At 50.4% G+C, this 19,736-nt stretch overlaps 1 protein-coding gene across 1 annotated transcript in view; it reads right to left on the bottom strand.

Moving 5' to 3' along the window:
• The window catches only part of CABLES1 (Cdk5 and Abl enzyme substrate 1), a 100,172-nt gene that overhangs the window by 5,172 nt on the left and 75,264 nt on the right, over positions 1–19,736 (bottom strand). The window contains exons 5-8 of the mRNA XM_045850428.1: positions 18,397–18,493; positions 16,983–17,139; positions 15,832–15,935; positions 1,096–1,202 (exon numbers count right to left, since the gene is read on the bottom strand). Of these exons, the coding sequence (XP_045706384.1) occupies positions 1,096–1,202; positions 15,832–15,935; positions 16,983–17,139; positions 18,397–18,493 (465 nt within the window). The remainder of the gene's footprint in view (positions 1–1,095; positions 1,203–15,831; positions 15,936–16,982; positions 17,140–18,396; positions 18,494–19,736) is intronic.

The raw sequence follows: 19,736 nt of genomic DNA, 5'->3' as shown, positions 1-19,736 counted from the left end.
TCAGACTCTTCTTGCCGGCGATGTTGTATAGACCCTGCTGACACGGGACACTGGGGACCACACTGAACCCTAGTGGGTGTCTGAGGGTCTCTTTGGAAACCTGGAGAGCTGTCCAAAATGAAAGAGGACAGCTATACAAGGAACTATGGTCATTCCAGAGAGACAAACATAGAAAAATAAGTTAGGTACGGGGTGTCAGCTCTGCCGAACATCGGTTATGTTCATTCTTTACATCGGGAGTAGTAAGGAGAAGGGTTAAGCTAAGAGCACGGCAACCAGATAGCTTAGGAAAGCTGCCCAGTGAGTGGACAAAGTGTGAATACTTCATTTTCTTATGGCTTTGACTTCTGAAACCAAACATGCCAGAATCAAATCAGTATTAAGATACATGTGCTCTTAAATGTTGGCACATATTCCAACATCATGTTGCTGTATACAGTCTAGCCCCTATTCACACACACACACACACACACACACACACACACACACACACACACACACACAGAAACTGTGCTGGCCTGGTATGCAGACACCACAAGCCAGGCTCTCTCTGGCCAAGCCAGGCCCGTCCTCGGGACCACTCGGCTAGCAGACATGAGTCACCGCAGTGTGGGTCCACTCCGCTGCAGGGGAGACATGGGCCTGATTGTGCTTTGGCTGGTTTGCCAATGCTCAAAGATAGGGCTTGGCTATCACTTCTGGGCAAGTGGATAAAGAGTTATCTCAAACCCTGTGATACCAACTCTTCTCTCTTGTTTTGTCTACATTTGAGAAAGCGGGGACCCACTGTTTGCTATTCTCTCCAAGTTTTCCATAACATAAATCTTACTGAACTGGTGGGCTGCAGATGGTGAGGGATGATTCTTTCACTGAAGACACCTCCCGCAGATCCCTGTCAGCCAGATCCAGGGATCTGCTTCTGCCCTGCTGCCGCTGGCTCTCACATGGAGGCACCGAACAGCCAGCATCTTGTGAGCCTCGTTTTGCTGAATGTGCCCATATTTCACTTGAACTATCATACAAATGCATGAGTTTAATGTGTACTGGGAGAGGGGAGTGAAGGGCAAGTTCAAGTGGATGTCGATCCCCACATACCTCCTTATTTTGCTGAGTGTTAACTTAATGTGAGGAAACTTCTCCTTGAAGGTCTCATTCATGTCTTTCTTGAGGTCTGAGGGCTTCACGTAGTCGATTACTGTGGTCTGTAACAGATCAGGCAACAGATCAGGTCACTCCTTACAATAAGGATCCCGGGCAATAATTATGGGCAATTTGTGGCCAACAGGCACCTTCCAATACCACCATGTAATGGGGAACCCAGGAGAGCTCCCCAACAGGGGTTCCGCTGAATCCTGCAGCCTGAACAAGGCCATGGCCTCTGGGGGTAGAGGGAAACCAAATCCCTGCTCTTAGCAGGGCCCAGTGACATTCAGAGACACTGGCCTCTCGACCTTCATGAGTCTGTGCCTGGCAGGGAGGGGAGCCCCCTGTTCAGCCTATCCTCCGCACTCAGTCTGACTCACACGGACCTGGGTGCAATCTGCACTTGACTAGCACTGGTTGTCGGCTGCAGGAGACGTATGTAATGACCCCAAAACTCAGGTTCCATATCCGCAAAGTGAAAACAGTAACATGCCTCCTTCGTGTGGCTATTTCAAGGACCACGTGAGAAGTTAAGTGCTCTGTGGAGTGCCTAGCACACAGCAAGTACTCAACAAATGTTAGCTTTTTTTTAATTGTGGGAAAATACATATCACATAAAACTTGCATTTTAACCACTTTTAAATGTCCAGTTCAGTGTCACTAAGCACACTCACATTGTGCTCCCATCACCGCCATCCGTGCCCAGAACTGCCGTCATCTCGCACAACTGAAACGCTGTACCAATTGAACAACTCCCATTCCCTCCCCGCAGGCCCCCCTGCACCCACCAATCTACTTTTTGCCCCCATAATTTTGACTATTCTGGGTACCTCAAACAAATGGAGTCGTACAGTACTTATCCCTTAGTGGACTGGCTTATTTCACTCAGCATAACATCCCCAAGGTTTATCCATCCATGTTACAGCGTATGTCAGAATTCCCCTTGAGACTGAGTAACATTTCATGGCATGTATATAATGTTAGCTGCTATTTATAGTCCTTTAACCCTGAGTTTCCTCTTTGTCCCCTGTCCCTTTCTAATTCTATCCATCCTCGGTGACTGGCTTCCCGGAGCCCTTTCTGAGTACTCTGGTCTTCCCTGCTCCTCTCTGCCCCACCCAGTTAACTCTGAATCAGACACAGTTGCTGGCTAGGGAGCACACCATTCAAGGGCTGAGGCTAAAGCAATGCCTCATCTGGCTGGCCTGTAGGCAATGATCTTCATTAGGCAACAACAAAGCAAGGAGAAACCGCAGATTCTGAGAGAAGGGCCGTTCCCATGGCGGCCAGCACTACTGGCCACTTCTCAGGCAAAGCCTGGCCTGCACTAGAAGGCGCATCGAAGGTTTCCTCAAGAAGTCAGGGGCTTTCTGCGCACACCCACATTCAGCAGACCCTTGGCTGGACACCATTTAGAAGAGGCACATGGAATGCCTCTGGCATCTGCTAATGACCAAGAACAGGCAAATAGTCTCCATGTCCAAATTCCCACTGATCTCAATAGCACCTTTTTTGCTTTTCTGGTGAATGAAGGCAAACAGCAGCATTGACTCAAATGATCCCACCGAAGTTGCTTAGAGCTCCCTGAATTCTGGGTAGAGGCGGATGTGGTGAGTGCGATGCCTAGAATTCTTCCTTGGAGCGGGCTCCTTCAGGCCCGCTCAGGAAGGCGCTCTCTGAGCTGGTCTGGGCTGTGAGGTGCTGGCACCTGACTGACAAGGAGCAGAGAGGGGGCAATGCGCCTGTGCAGCACCAGCGTGCAGACACCTACATGTGCATGCATGCATGAGTGCTGCTCTGCCGGGGGTGGGGGGAGGGGGCACATGGGATTTCACGGAGCCACTCACTGCCAAGGTCCAGCAGAGTGGATGCCTCTTCTGTCCTCCAAGGTGGGCCTATTGCTCTTCCCACTTTTCAAAACAGCTCTAGTTCATCTCAAGCAAATATCCTCCCCTGGTTGAACAGGATATAAGATTTTTCATGCAGGAAACAGGCAGCAGGATGGGGGAACCACATCTCACATGCTTACTTCAAGTTAGCCCATCACTCAGTCAGTCAATTCCTAAATACCCAGCACCTCTTCCACTTTCTCCTACCCCTGCCCACCTCCAGACACCCTGGACTCCCAGAGACGGCCACCTCCTGCACCCCCTGTTCCGATGGAGGTCATGAGGTTTGCAATGATGTGAGAAGGCTCAGGCAAAGGGTCATGGCCCTTTGCTGGGTCTGAAGTCCTGGAAGCCCTGGGCAAGGATGTCTGGGGCAAAGAGGGGTGCATGCCTCCCTGAGGCAACCACAGCTGCTCTGCTTGTTTCTGTCTTATATTTAGACACATGCAACTCTTCTCTTGAAAGAAGGCTCCCACAGCCAAAAATTTTCTTGCAAATGCCACCTCACCTTACAGATAAGGAAAGAGAGGGTCAGAGAGCTGAAGAGGCTTGCTGGGGAACTCGGCGGGCGGGGCAGGGCCAGTGCTGGGACTCGGGTCTCCCAGGTCACACGCCCACTGCTGTTGGGAACCGCCCTGACTGGTATCAGAAACTGAGACCCCCGCCTAGGCTAAGGCTAAGGGAACGCCCTTGGAACCGTGAGCCGGCAAGGAGACAAAAGCTTATCTTCCTGGCAGGAATGCTGTTTCTGCAACTGAACCCCAAAAAGCTTGGTCGGTTAGCCAAAGACGGGTAAGATTCCCCACGGGGGGAACAACCCAAGCCAGGCACGATCACTTTGGGAGGCCCCCCAAAAGAAGGACTTGGGGGGCTGCAGCAAAAGGGGGTGATGGACCCTCACTCCTCGGCTTTGACAAAGTCTGAGTTCTCAGCGTCCGGAAGAAAATCTCCTTATCTCTCGGTGGCTTTAGTTCCCGCGCTCCACCTAAGCCTGAAACAATGACAGGGTAATACAGCTCGGTACTGGGAAGTGCGGATTTCCCGGGGGTGATCAGGCCTAAGAAAGAACATGTAAATTACTGTGAAACCTTCTTTGTTCGAGAATGCTCTCAGTTGAATGAGGAGGGTCTTAGGAGGAAGCTAGTTTGTTCCTCAGCCTTACAGCTCTTTGACCCCCCAACTCAATAGACCGGCAGAGTTCTTTGTTTTCTATATTCCTTACTTCCCCTAATGAGTATTGTACGTTACCTGAGTTATTATGCAAAATGAGCCTAATAAAAGCAGGTATGGACGGTGGATCGGCGCGCTCCCCACTAGGGGGGGTGGCCATTCTGTCCCTACTTCCCCACAGAAACTGGTTTGTCTCTGTGCATGTGTTGTTATTTCTCGCGTATTGTCGAGCCATCCACAGTGTGCCATGGTCACTGCTAGCCGGTGACCCACGCGCAACACACTGCCTTCTGCTTTCCTCTTCATCAGATTGAACTGAGCAGCAGAGAGCAGGGTCGGGGTGGCGGTCAGAGGCTCCCGCTCCAGCACATAGGTCACCTCTGAGAAGCTAGCTTAACATCCCTGAGCCTCACCTTCCTCTTCTCTGCACAGTGTAAGAACACCTGACGGGCTGTTTCGTAGGTTTATCTCGAGGATCAAGCAGAACAGAATGTACCTAAAGGACACTGGAGAGTTTTACTGACAGCATCACAGGGGAAGACGGCAGCAAGCTGGGCTCGGCCCAGTCCCACTGAGTGGGTGTCTGAGCCGGGGCCCTGCTCCCTGCGCCATGAAGTTGCCCAGGTGATTTTTTATGTGAATCAAACCCTCCTTGTCTGGCTAACAGCAACCCACTTCTGCAGGATCATCTTCCCCAAACCCTGGGGGTCGGGGTGCCCTCCAGCCACTCCCCTTCATTACACATGGTTTGGGTATCTGGCCCCCTTCCAGGACTCTTTCTGTACCTCTTGACTCCTTTGCAGCTAGCATTCCAAATACAACATCAATTCTTCCCATCCAATGTACCAGCGTGAGAAGGCAGAACTGAAGCAGAGGCTGCGCTTCTGCTGTTTGGCGGCTACAAATGGCAGCTTCCTGACCTGGAGGTGGCACCAGTGCCTCCTCTGGAGCTGGGGGCTGGTGCAGCCCCCGTGGTAGCCTGGCTCTGCAGCATGGCATTGGGATCATTCCCGGCTATTTCTTCAGACTTCCCAGTGATTCTACGATCTATTGAGTATTCGTATGTAATAAACACCTTTCTTCTTAAATTAGCTCCAGGGGATGCTGAACCGTGACTGACGCACACGGTACTTTCACTGACAGCACCTACCACTATCATAACTGTACCCCACTGGGTAGACATGGGTGTACACAGAGCTTCTACTTCTCCTAAAGGCACCTGTGTCATCAGTTCACCAGGGTTTGACGTCTTGCCCTGGGGCCCTTGCATGCTACCTCCTGACCAGTTCTTACTTCTGATTGCCCTCATGAGCACCAACAATGTAGTTCAATCTGCAGCCCTGCAGATGGGGCAAGGAGGGCTCAGGCCCAGCCTGGGCCTTGCAGGAGACTCTTATTTCTACGAGAAGTCTCATCCTGACTCTTTAGGGTGTGAACCTGAGGCCTCTTTTTCTGACACAGGGATGAGCGGACATGTATGTTTATTTACAGATTAGTCCCTAGAGAGGATGGTAAGAGATGGTTAGTGAGCTGACGCTTCATGGCAGCTTCAAGGATGGCCAAGCCCTCAAGTTCATCTTCTAAATGACAGAATTCTTCCAAACCCCAGCTCAGCTGCCCAGAGGCACGAAAGTGGCATTCTGCGACCCCCTGTCTCTGTGGACTTGTCAGCCACAGGGCCACATCCTTACGGCCGCTCCCAGCACTGAGTAGAAGGCCTACTGGCAGCCTGAGCCTCCTCTTTCTTATCTATTTGGCTGTCATCTGGCCCCTCTGAGTGTTTCCTAAAGTAGCCACAATACAGTTTGGGGTGAGGAGCAAACTTTCATCTTGCTGTCAAGGTTCCCCATTCCCTGAACTCCAAGTGGGCCGTGGCCCTGGGCTCCTCAGCCTTCAGGGAGATGAAGCAGGGGAAAGGACCCCCTCAGGGAAGCTGCTTCCAGCTGGGCCCACCACTCCCAGGGTGGCTGCTTTGGGAAACCCAAGGGCATCTGGAAAAAGAGACTGTGCGTGCTGACTGCTTGTGGAGGCTTGTCGCTGCTCATACCTGAGGCAAGTGCATCAAAATACCGTCTATTCTGTTTGCTTATGTCTATTTTGGGAGTGAGGTAGATTGGCTACCGGGGCAATAAAAGGTTGGAGGTAAATTGTGGATGGCAGTCTGAGCGCCTTAGGCTGGTGAGGATGTGGAAGTGGTTGTATCAGTTTCCTGCGGCTGCTGTAACAAAGTACCACGGACTGCGTGGTTTCCACAGCAGAAACTGATTGTCTCACAGTGCTGGAGGCCAGAAGTCTGAGATCAAGGTATCAGCACAGCCATGCACTCTCTGAAGACTAAAGATTGCAGAAGGCTTCCTTGCTTGTTCCCAGCCTCTGGTGGTCCCAGGCAGCCCTTGGCTTGGAGACGTAGCACTGCAGTCTCTGCCTCTGCCTCGCCTGGGCTTTCCCTGTGTGTCCGTGTTCAGAGCCATCTTCTCCCTGTGTTTTCCTATAATGACGCCAGCCATATTGAATTAGGGCCCCTCTACTTTAGCATGACCTCATCTTAACTAATTCATAAACACAGACACCCTATTTTTAAATAAGGTCACATTCTGAGGTATTGGGGGTTAGGACCTCAACCCATCTTTTTGGAGGAACACAGTTCGACCCCCAGCAGTGGTGCCGGCTTGTAACAGTGCTGCCATGTGGCCATCTTGTACTCGGACCAGCCCGGCTTTGCCCCGGGGAGCAGGTTTTGGCCTTGGCCTTGGTCTGAGGGCACACTTTTCACATTTCTTCTTTCCTGACCCCTTTGCTTGCTGAGACAGCTCTTCCTTCAGTCTGGTTTTTGTCTCTACTTCTCTGAGAGAAACATCCCAGACTTTGGAGCCTGGCCCCTGGTTTAAATCCTGGCTCTACCATAAAGCAGCTGGACAGCCTAGTATAAACTGCTTAGGTTCTCTGTGCCTCAGTTTCTTCATCTGGCTTCTCCATCATCCACTTTCTGTTGATGACTAGGGGGCACCAGATCTGCAGGGCTGCTCCAGGTCCTATTCACACTCAGTGGCACAGGTACAGAGTCAGGGCAGCTGGGCGTGCAGTCCCCAAAGCAACGGCCTGCCCCCAGGCCCTGGCTCAGGCAGGGTCTTGAATACACCCTGCACCCGGAGCCCGCTGTGCTGCACACCAGCCCCAACTGGGCCAGGCTCTGGGTGTTGGAAGAATCACCCTGAGCCCAGGGCTGTGCACGCTTCGGGCAGACTCCAGAGGGGACGACAGTCCTTGCTGTGCTCAGCTGCAGTTCTCTCTGAGAAACACTTCCTGGAACAGAGCAGCCACGACTCCTCTGCATGGTCCTCTCTGCCTTGAGGGTGCTAGGACATCCTGGAGAAGCTGGATGTCCCCACCATCCTGAGAGAGTGTTGTGGGATTACCCTGGGCCCCCGGCCACTCCTTCATTCTGGCTTGAGACAGAATGAATTAAAAGTGAGGCCACTGCTTTTTTCTAGATATCTCTCCGTCTAATTGTATGGTTTATAAAGACTTGCAATGCCTACAATTTGCCAATGCACTTATGTCACTATGAATCAAAGTGCTAATAAACAGGCTATAGCTCCTTCCTGATTTGGGACAGACTGAGTGACCATTGTTTTTGATGCCACCTACTTCCAGGCCGTGAGATCTGCCAGTTTCAAGGCTGGTTGCAGCCCCGGCAGTGGCCAGAACCTGGGCCAGGCTGTGTGATGGGCTGGCAGCTCCAGCCCTGCCTGTATTGTCACAATGGGAGCCGTTCTGTGTTTGTGGTGAGAGATCACTTAAATGAGTTTCTTGCAGCTGCTGGCTGCAGGAAAGCTGTGTGTGCACAGCTGTGTAAAGGGGAAGAGAGAAAGGCTGGCTGAGAGGAGACTATCAAAATGCAGAGAGTCCAGAGAGACGCAACAGAGAAAGGAGCCCCACTGGCCTGCCCCGCTGCAGGCAGAGTTAGGAAAAGAAGGGCCAGTGTGGGCACGGACACCACGAATCCCTTCTGAGATAACAGGAAAAGATGGTGAAACCACAAATGTCTACCACATCTATTGTGGAGACACTGAGACATCCTTTGCTTTAAAAACAAATAAAGGTTTGACTCATCCCGAGAGTAGGCAGGGGGCCCCCACAGAACTGAACTCGGGTCCCATCCTGGTCCATGGTAACAGTCTCGATGCTGAAAAGCGAAGGCCTCTTGGGCTGGGGCGGGGTTGCAGTGGGAGGGGGTTGGGGCCAGTGAGGAGAGAACTGAGGCCGCAGGGGTGTGTGTTGGGGGGAGGTGGGAGGTACACAGACCCTAATAACAGTGGAGAACAACAAGGGGCTCAGAGCTGACAGGCTGCTGATCTGATCTGAATAGAAACAACATAAAAGGTAACTTCTACCTCAGGGCCTGCTTAGTCTCTCCTCCTTCCTTCCCCACATCTTCTGGGGAATTCTTATGAGCAGCTCTGAACAGGTACAGGCTTGCTGTAGACTCTGCTACTGTTCCCCTCTGGGTCAGAGGGGTCCCTGGTGGGAGGACCATTCCGAAGGAGCCTGGGTTCCAGTGCCTGGAGCCAGCATGGAGCCCAGGGACAGGCAGGCAGGTGACCTCCCTAAGCCTCCGTTTCCTTGCCTGCGGAAGGAAGGAGGGAGCTAAGACAGGGATCTCTGTGGCTCCTTCCAGCACCAACAGCCATGGAGCAACCAGAGCTAATCTGCTCCTGTTGCACCTGTCTGGCCTCCTCCATCGGCACTCCGAGCTCAGAGCCCAGCGAGGCGCTGGGAAAACAGATGTTACATGCTCCCTAAGGTAATTAGGCAGAGCGGCGACCCTCAACTAAATCTATCTAACCACGAACAGCTGGGCATTTTGGCTGTTCTGGGCATTTAATCCTTTTCCCTAAGAGGACCGTAAATCACAAGGAAAAGATGGGAATGGGCAGTCTGCCTGTGCTGGGCCGCACTTGTTATTATTTCTACCCACCGGGTTCCAAATACAGAATCCTAGATTTGCTCTCCCTCCCCTCTCCTCAGGGGAACAGGTGTTCAGTTTCCTTCACTGAAATAAAACTGAGAAGAGAAACACAGGAAAAACTGCCTCTGCCTCAGGTTTTTGCAAGGCCATGTGGATTTAACAGGTGATGCAAAGGGCGTTCACAGTTTCAGATATCTGTCACATATTTCCCCGGCGCTACAAACACTTCTGGAGTAGTCTCTGCACCCACCTGAGAAGCCGCTGGGTGAATGTGGCCCGAGTTCACATGCACCTAGACAGAGTTCAGGCGCACATTTAAAAAAAATCATCACCCGAGGATGTGTCTATCAACTTTTGAAAGGGGGGTGGAGAGAAACATCCATATGAGAGCGTATTGGCCGCCTCCTGCATGCACCCCAATCGGGGATCAAACCCACAACCCAGGCACATTGCCCTGATGGGAACTGAACCTGCAACTCCTTGGTATAGAGAACAACACTCGAACCAACTGAGCCACCCTGCCAGGGCTGGATGCACTTTTGAAGGCATGCTTCTTAAACGGTGGGCTCAGAGTGTGAGCCAATGAACTGCATATGAAGGGTCATCTTAAAAATCACAAAAATGATTATAAAAAGCCTGAGACATTCAAAGAAAAGGAGTGGATACTGCAACATCTTGGGTAAAATTTAAAGCTAACATTTCATTTTGTATTATTTTTACAAGGGAAAGATCTAAAAACCCACCGCAATACTGATGAATGCTACAACACACAAACAGTATCTTATGAAGCCAGACAAAAGACCACATAGTGTGTAATTCCATGTTTATGAAACGGACAGGACAGATGCGTCTACAGCAACAGAAAGTAGATGAGGAGTTACCTAGGGTTTACGGGGTGAGGATAAGGATGCACGGGGCTTCTTGTGGGGATGATGAAAATGGCCCTTGAAAGCAGCTGTGGTGGTGGTTGCACACCTTTGTGAATATACCAAAACCTGCTGAACTGTACATTTAAAAAGGTGAATTGTATGATATGTGCATTATATTCAATTAAGCTGTCACCCCCCCCCAAAAAAAAAACAACAGGAAAAACCCCATCCTAATGCAGTAAGGCATTAAGGCACTTTATGTTTAACACTTACACCAAAAGCCAGCAGGCCTCAGAGACCCTGCGGCTCAGCTCCTGTGCGGTGCTCAGCGGACTGTCCTCAGCACTGGGGCAGCGCCAGAGCCCTTTCAGGTCTCAGCGGGGGCCTACCCATGGAGTTTTTGTCATGTGGTATGACTTTTCTTCACAAGGGTCTCCTGAATGGAATGAGCTCATGCACCTCGAAATCTGAGGGCCCTGTGGGGGTTCCAGCTGCTTTCACTTCTTCATAAGCCTACCCTGCAGACAGGTAAATAAGTGCTTATGTCGTTAAGACAGCTTTCAAAGAAAATAAAGAGTGTATGTGGGGGGAGGGGCAGTGTCCATCACCCACCGCATGGTAGGTTGAACTGTGTTTTATTGTCTTCTATTTCCTGCTGCTCAGCATCTCACACTGTCTGAAAAATTAAGTTCTAAGATATGTTCCCACAACACTGGGGAGGTATGGGGTAGAAAGAAGGGTTTTTCTACGAGTACTCAGATTGTAATATTAAGTGAATCTGAGAACAGGCACTTGATCATGGAGAGCAGTCCAAGAGATGTCCTCTTGAGATTTATGTACCTATAGATGTCAGAAAGGCTGTTAGTGGAGTTCCTTCTGTCAAAACAGTTTGAGAGGGATTTCTTCCTGGGAAAGGAAGTTTTGTTGACATTCTCTCAGTCAGCGCTTTCACTCATTTTTCTCTTCTTAATTGCTCTCTGCACCCATAAAGTGGGGGAAGAAACCACAGTCGACTTCGGCTGCCAGGCTTTAATGACAAATAACCAGTCTGTGGTGAAACTTTAATTACGAGCCGGGCGGCACACAGAGCAGGCGGCATCCAGGTCCCACACGAGCCTCCCCTCCCTCGCGGCCCCTGAGAATGCTGTCATTAGCGCAGGCCCTGCAGGAACCTGCATGTAGCCAGGAGGCTCCACATCCGCTCACGCTCTGCACTCGCCTTCTAGAAACTCTGAGGCCAAACCACAGGGGCTGTGACAATTTGGTTTCCATACCTGGCCTGGGACATTTTTTTGTTGTTCAAAATGTCACCTTTGCCCTTCCACACTGGCTAACAGTGGGAGTCACCTGCATGGATCAAAGTCAAAAAGCACGGTGGGAACTATGACTGCCAGGCCAATTTTAAAGGGCTGCCACTCAATCTGTGTAAATGACAGGATCCGTTCTGAGTCTTAAGGAAAAATGTTCACCTCTGGAGCCCTCCCACTTTAAGGCATGCCCCAACTGTGGCCCTTTTATCATATACTGAGAGCAAACATGAATGAAAGTACACAACCAGCTACATCACCTATACCACGACTCAGAAAACCTGTTCCTAGAAATTTACTTGCCTAAGGGAAATAACAATATTTGTCCACAAGAAGACTTATATAAGAATGTTTGTAGAAGCAATATTCATCGTATCCCTAAACTGCAAACAACCTAAATGTCCATCCACAGGACAATGGATATGTAAACTATGGTATAGCCATACAAAGAAATCCTACTTAGCAATTAAAAAAAAACTTACTGATACAAGCTACACAGTGAGTCTCAGATAGTAAGTCATGTGGGATAAGATGTATCAAAACAATGAAAGAGTACACAGTATATAATTCCATTTATATGAAGTTCTAGAATAAGCAGAACTAACCTATGGTGGCAGAAGTCAGAACAGCCTTGCTTTGGTGGGGAGGGGGTGAAAGCCAAAGAGGACGGGCAGGAGGGAACTTTCTAAGGGGATAGAAATGTTCTCTATCTTGCTCAGAAAGGAGGTTGCAAAATTCATGGAACTGTGCACTTACAACGGGTGCATCTGGCTGTAAATTACACCTTAATACGAAAAGGAAAAAAACAACAGCTGCAGCAGGATTTGATGGGGGTGAAAGGAATAGCTCATCATTTTCAGGGTTGGTTGACTCTGCAGAGGCCACAGGGACAATCCACACTAAAATTCCACAGCTACAGGACACCCCAACACACCAGACAACAGCCCGGGTTTTCAGGTTCGAGGCCTCCACTGGGCTGGCCAACTTGGGGGCCTAGGAAGACAGACAAGAGCAGCAGGACCTCAGCAGACTCCTTGTGCTGCACAGACAGTCCCCCTGAAACCAGCATGCCACTCCCTCCCCAATCTCCAAGCAAAGGTCTCAGCAGAGAACCCGGAGAGGGGGCTGCACAGGCTCCACATGGGTCTGAAGTCTGCCTGCAGGGGGTGCGCTGCCAACAATGTGGGTTTGAACCCCAGTAGAGTCTGAGCTAGGCGTGTCTGGGCAGATGTAGGGCCAAGATGTACCACTGACCCTCGAAGAGGACCTTCAACAGCCTGGGCTGAATAATCTGTCATTCTTTCTGTCCACCCTGGCCATCAGTACCTATTGTAAGTGTAGCTCCCTGCACCTGGGGTTGGGAAAGTGGGGACAGTTTGTCAGGATCATCATTCTACAGGCCCGACTTTCTGTGTGTGTGTGTGTGTGTGTGTGTGTGTGTGTGTGCGCCCACGCACACACAGGCAGAGGGAATGGCAGTGACTGTTACTGTTAAAAGTATCTGTTTTACACAGTGAACCTCTTTCACACTTTGAGGTCTCGCACACAGGCTCTCCCCCAAGGCCCAGCAGGGCCACTCCGCAGCAGCCGTGTTCAGGGCCCTTTCCTCAGAGGAGCTTCCTGAGGCCCAACCTCCAACATCCCCATCAGCTCCTGCATGACTACATCTGCTTGTGACAACAGTGGTTTCTCTACTTGTTTACAGCCTGACTTCCCTACTCACTATGAGGTCGAGGAGAGTGGGGACTGTGGCTGGTGTAATCTCTACCGCATAAAGAAGCACCTGGCCTGGCACATAGTAGGACCTCAGTCAGTACTGGTTGACTGGACAAATTCTACACCTATTACCCAACACAAAATAAAGCAGGCAAACAAACAAAACCCCCAAACTCTTACCCCTGCCAGTGTAAAACGCATGTGAAACAGCCCTGTGCTCCATGCCTTCTTCTAGGGAAGAGGTCTCCTGAGAGCAGGTCTGAGGTTCTTTGTAACACGTGGCACGCACATCAGTGACTCAGACAAGAATGCTGATGAGTGGGCCTCTTACATTTCTCAATGTGCTAATATCTGTGGCCAGAAGCGAAGGAGATGCGGGCCGTATGGAGTTGACCTGGCAAATGCAGTTGGTGAGCAATTTCATTCTCTGAAAAATGGACTATTACAGGAAGCACGGGCTGTAGCTTCAATGTGGTGAAATGAAAAATGACGCGTGTGGGAACACAGAACGAGGAGGCCAGGACATTTATGCTGACTTGGCAAGTCACTTAACATGCTGTCCATGGAGGATAAACTACCCTTGTGCACAGGTGCACACGTGTGTGCTGTAGCCCAGAACCTTGGAGCTCACAGTGAAATATTTTAAAGAAAAAACAAAAAAAAACCAAAAACAAAACCCAGACCTGGCAGCAGCCCGACACTGGGCCTGCGAAAGGAGGAGTCAGAGTTACCACCACACACTGCCTGTCTATGGTGGACAAGCTCCCCACAAAACCGCAATGTCAATAACAAATAGTGTGCCTTCTCATTCTCCTGGGCACCTGGAAATCTGTTAAACTGCTGACCCCAAGAATCATTTTCAAGTCCTGAAGTCGGCAGTTCTGCCACTGAATGCTGCGGGATGTGGGATCCAGACACGAAGTGAGAAACGTTCTGAGCCAGGAGTGCTGGCCTCCACACCCCACTTCCTGTCTGTCAACGGTGACAGCCTCACTTCGGCTCCCTGAGCCACAGCTTCCTGCCCAAGTTACTTAATAAATAAAGTGAACTTTGATAAATAAAGCTGTGAGCATAAAGAATCCTTCTTCTTACACAAGTCATGACCTTTCCGTTGCTCCTTCCTTCACATTAGGGTAATGATTCTGGTCATTTATTAACACTTATTATGTGCTAGCTTACATAAATAAGTTCTGTTTAAAAAAACAAAAACAAAGTAGCGCTGGCTGGTGAGATTCAGTGGATTGAGTGCTGGCCTGTGAATCAAAGGGTGACTGGTTTGATTCCCTGTCGGGGCACATGGCTGGGTTGTGGGCCAGGTCCCTGCTTGGGAGCATGCAAGAGGCAACTGATTAATGTTTCTCTTGCACATCGATGTTTCTCTCCCTTTCTTCTCCCTCCCTTCCTCTCTCTCTCTAAAAAATAAATAAAATCTCTTAAAAATTTTTTCAAAAAAAAAAAAGAAAGAAAAATAATCTCATGGGTCACAAGTGGAAAAAAATAACTATCTACGGCTCTGGTTTTGCTTTCTGAGTTAGCATCTGGGGCATAAGGATGGGATGGGATGAGACAGTGAGGAACAGGAGGCAACTTAAAACTACATGCCTTTGGTAACTCATTCTGACCCAATGTCGCACATCAGAGCAACCCCTGAGCAATCTGCCACATTACAAGAGGATATATGCTGAAAGTAACCAGCCAGGGCCTGAGTTCTGCCTGGTGTTTCTCTGATGTCAGCTACTTGCCAAATGTTCCAGGAGGAGAGAGGCTGGAGGGCAGACCCCCACTGGTGGGAAGTCTCAGCTCTGACTGAGTGTTCAGGTGCCTTTTGGGCCCATAGGGTTGGGTCCCACTCTGGCTTCTGCAGACAGAAGAGCTAATCACAGAAAAGGGACCCTCTGCTCACTGCTGGGGCTGCGGCTGCTGAGAACAGCATAGTCTTGGGAGGGGCAAGGGAGCCAGATGAGATGTTTTCAGCTGTGCCCACCTGGCAGGGAGGCGGTGGGGCATTCTGGGCCGGTGCTCTCCCACCTGATGTCAGGTATGGCAGGCCCGGGGTGGCAGGTCTCCCTGCAAGCCCCACTCTCCTCTCCTCTCACAGCATCCCGGGCTCAGCCTGCCACAGAGCCAGGGCAAGCCTGCCCCAAGAAAGTACACAGGGCCCTGCCAGGCTCCATGGATGTCTGGAGAGACAGCAGCCCAGACTGGTGGGAAACAGTGGTCGGCTTAAAGCAGAAAGCAAAATGACACAGAGGGAAACACAGGAAAAGACCAAGAAATAAAAACAGCAAGGAAAGGTTTTGCATGTAACACCCACAATGTCCTACTTTCACTTTCCCAGGAGACAATTCTGTCATCCTGAGCCCAGTGTCAAACATTTGTTCAAAGTGCATGTAAAGGCCTACACTCACTGAGGAACTCCACATAGGCTGAACTTGAACTCAGCCCTGTCAGTGATGTCTCAGGTCCTCTCCTAGCGGGGGGTCTCTGGGTGTACCAGTTTGGCGAGCCCCCTCAAAGGTGAGGGTCCCTGACCCTGGGCTGGTAGCTAACGTGATGTATGCAGACCAGGTGACCAGCAGAATCCTGGACAAGCAACATCCTAGTGAGGACTGGACAGCCCTCAAGAAGGTCTCCAGGCTGAGCAGTATTTAAACAAGCTCCTGAGTTTCAGGCAGAGCAGTCATCTGTTAGGGCATGCACGCCACTTCCAAGCTGCTCCCTGCGGGATGAGGGGGAAGCGAACCAATCAGCTGTCCATCACTACTCACCATGTATGAAGGGAAGATCAGAACCCGTTTGTGCTTGCCGCAAGGCCACTGGGGGTCGTCCAGGAGATTTGGGTCGTAGTCCATAAAGTCTCCCAGGTCACTGCCTAGGGATCACACGCAAAGTGACAATTAGGAGCCCCAGGCTCTCCAAAGCAGAAGCAGCTGGGCGAATGCCAAGGACAGAGTTAGAATGAAGAACGGCTGGCTTCAGGGCATTTAGCTCAGAGTCACAGTCCGAGGCGCTTGCTCTGACTTTCAATAGATGTCTCTGCATGCCAATGAAGTGTATCCTCCCCTCAAAGAGCTCACCACATCCTTAACATTAAGACTTTTTTTCCATTTTAGAAAATTATGTGTTAATCTCCCTGATCCGGGAGAGCACAAAACCTCACAGAGCATGAAAAATGCAGTGAACACTCACAGATTACAAAACGTGGTGCCGAAAAGGCTCATTTTCTAAACCTGCATGCGGATCCATGAGGTGCTGAGCCACATGAGAAGCACGTTTTTGGTGTGGATGCTTCTGGACAGACTACTGTGTCCACAGAAACACAACCCAAAGCGGGCGCCAATGTGAACAGCTGTGAATGGCCAGAGGTGGCTGGAACATGAGGACGGTGCTTCCGAACTCGGCACCTGGACAGGCCTAAGGAACTTCACGTTCACCTGGAATTTCTCTGACAGCAATAATACTGCTTTATAAAGAGCTTTTTCCCTCATGCCAATTCTTCCAAAGCTTTGTACAGGCAAAGCTGGAGGCATTCAAGTTTTCCTTCAGCACCCACTGTGAGAATCAGAAGGGAAATTCTCACATAGGATCCTGGGTTTCCTGGCCCAATTATTTGAAGACAATCAAACCTGAGCCCTATGAACATGTGGGCCAGAAGCAGGTGAGTGGCCCTGTCACTGCTCCTTGTGGGAGCTCTGGGGCTTGGCGACTGAGGCACTGCATTAGAGAGATCGCCCTGAGGCCCGGCTGTGAGCCTGCACGGCCTGGAATTGTGTGTGCCCCAAAGTCACATCACCTGCGGGATGAGCTCACACTCCAGGGACCCCTGTCCTCCAGTGTGCATACAGGGAGACCCAAGCCACACTGTACACTGAGACACCTCCTGCCGCCAGCTTCCAGGCCCAGCCAGGTCCCAGGTTACCTGTGTCGAGGCTGCCCTGGTTGCTGCTTGCCCGTCCTATGGAGAGGCTGCGGTGGCTCAGGTTACGGAACTGGGAGAAGGAGGAGGTGGAGTCGATGGTATTTCTCCGGGCTCCAAAGGCATTTGTGGGTAACAGAAATTGGGTGTAAGAAACAGTCTAAAAGGTGAAGACAAAAATGGCAAGTGATGTTTCCCCAGGCAATGTTAGGCTCACATTCTGACCAAGCTATGTTGCTACCTAAGTTCAGGTCTATAGTCTCCTATCTGCAATTCTAAAATCAATGAGATCTGATGAAATGAAATTGTGTGCCAAATTTGTGCCAGAACTGGCCATCTGTGCTTTTAAATTATCCCACTTGGTGAGAATACTCAAGTTATATGGCCGAAACGTAAGTGTGTTTGATAAGAATGTGTAATCTTAGAAGCTGTTGGGATGTTGTGTAATACGTGAAGCACAAACTGTTATTACTTTTCATAAACCAGCAAGCACAGAATTCCAGGACACATGAAGCCCCAGGAGTCTCTGATAAGGGACTGCGACCTCTGGCAGTTCCTTTGTGGCCCTTGGGCAGATGCCATCCTTGATGCTCATCGCTGTGCTGTCCTCTCTCATTCCTGTGCAAACACCCAACCTTTAAGAATGAAAACAGCACAAGTATCTTCCTTTTCATCTGCTTGGGGACTCATGGCTCATGTGCTGTGAGCTCAGAGCTGATGTTGTTTGGGCACAGTGGTGACATGCTGTCCTGGGGGAGGGTGGCAGGGAGGTCACTTGCCACCATCAGCTTCACCTGTATGCAAACTATGCTGGGACAGCTTTCCCAAAGAAACACGCGCATGGTCTCCACCAACTGGCTTTGGGAGGGTTTATGAAGACTGCCTGGATCCAGCACAAGAGGTCAAGTTCACATTTCAACCTTCACTCCTCAGACTTCAACCCAGCAGTTGAGTAAACTGTGGGTGAAAGAGGAATGTGGTAGCCCTGCTGCTCAGGGTCACTATCTAAGGCCGAGGGGCTCTTAGCTTCTCAGGACCACAGGAAGCCAAAGTACTTTCTGGGAGTGGGAATGTTGCTTGCTGACACCATCAGTTAAAGCATGTGCAAACTACCTATTATCACTCCACCCCAGAACATGCATGTGGGTGTGGGCATGTGCATGTGACTGAGACACTGGCCAGCATCTCGCTTTCCACTGTATAAAGCACAGGGAGAGCTGCTCTTTAATCACAGCCTCGATGGACTTCCATGTACAGGCTGAGGGCAGGGCAGGAAGGCTGGCCTCGCAGGCCCAGGAAGGTGCCCACAGCTGGCTCCACCACCGCCAGGGAGGTTCGGGGTCTGCCACACTGCTTCTGCTCCCTGGCCCTTGTGGTACTGGCACGAACTGGTTGACTGGAAGCCAGGCGGCCTTACCTTCCCGTCAGCTCCCAGCTCCACACCTTCAAGGCCAATGACCTCTTTCAAGCTCACGGCACCTGCTGATTGTCTCCCTCCATCCAACTTCAAATCCCTGGAGAGGAAAAGCCAAAGCAAAAATGCTGTTGCTTGCACCCAAAAGAGACATGATGATGCTCACCACACGAGGCACCAGTCACACTGACCAAAATGACCGAAAGGCCCTGGCCGTCAGGGTCTCCCTTTGTCCCTCCTTTGGGACTTGTCAGTGGCAATCTTTGGGCAGTTCCACCCACTCTGATCTGAATGACATCAAAATGAGCAGAGAGCCCAAAGAGGAAAGTCAGGCTCAGAAGCCAGCGGATCATCAACATCCCTTCCTGCTCAGCAAGGTCCTTCCTCTCTTAGCTGGTCATCGAACCATCTCAGAGGGAGCACACCCTGGGCACAGTGGGTAGATGGTTCTCCTGGGCACCAGCTGCTGGCTTCTTTTTAAATCTGGGGGAGACCACCCCTCCTTGACTCCCCATTTATTAGACAGGAGAAATAAATTCTCATCCTAAGATGTTCTCAGATTTATTGCTGGTAATGAAAAAAATTAATGCCACAGTAGTCACCCCAGGTACCTTGCCAGGCCACCTAGAGAAAGAAAATGAGTATCTTTCTATTAAACAACAACAACAACAACAACAACAACAAACCTACAGTGTTAACAATAAGCACTTACAGACCACATCATAATTTACGGACTTTCACACATCATCTCTTTCATTCTTTAAGATGCTCTTATCAGACAGGTATTGCTATTATTATTATCCTATTTTACAGATGAGAAAAATGAGGCCCAGAGTAGGCTGATGGCTTGCCAAGGCCACTGGGATAGTGGTTTGTAGAGACTGGTTTTGCATCCAATGATGTCTCTAGTACAGCCGGTTGCCTTGAAGATGCACGATGGGCTGGCTGAGGCTTTGCTCAGACATGACTGCTCATATTTTCAGGGACAACCCCTCTCTCCTTACAGAGGTCCTCAAGCTTGGCTGCGCGTTGGAATCACCTGGGGACTTTTGACAAACTCTTGCTGTCCGGCTTCCACCCCAGCCATCCTGATTCGGCTGATTCTGGTACAGCCTGGGAGGCACAAGTTTTAAACACTCCCCAGGTGATTCTAAGTCGCAGCCCCATCTGGGAAGGACTGTCTTCCAGCTCCTGTCTCTGTGACACAGTGCTTGTTAGTCAAAGCCACCTCAGGTCAGCAGTGTTCTTGCTGCGAGGCCTGGAGAGGCGCCACACTTGGGAGTTGTCTTCTCTGTGAACTCAGGGGCAGTCTCTAATCAAGAACAAAGAAAATATAAAAAGGT

The sequence above is a fragment of the Phyllostomus hastatus genome, unplaced genomic scaffold, assembly GCF_019186645.2.
Source record: "Phyllostomus hastatus isolate PE091 unplaced genomic scaffold, TTU_PhHast_1.1 phas_contig_80, whole genome shotgun sequence".
NCBI lineage: Eukaryota > Metazoa > Chordata > Mammalia > Chiroptera > Phyllostomidae > Phyllostomus > Phyllostomus hastatus.
The sequence above is the reverse complement of the archived record's forward strand: the minus strand, read 5'-3'. Positions and strand labels throughout refer to the sequence as shown.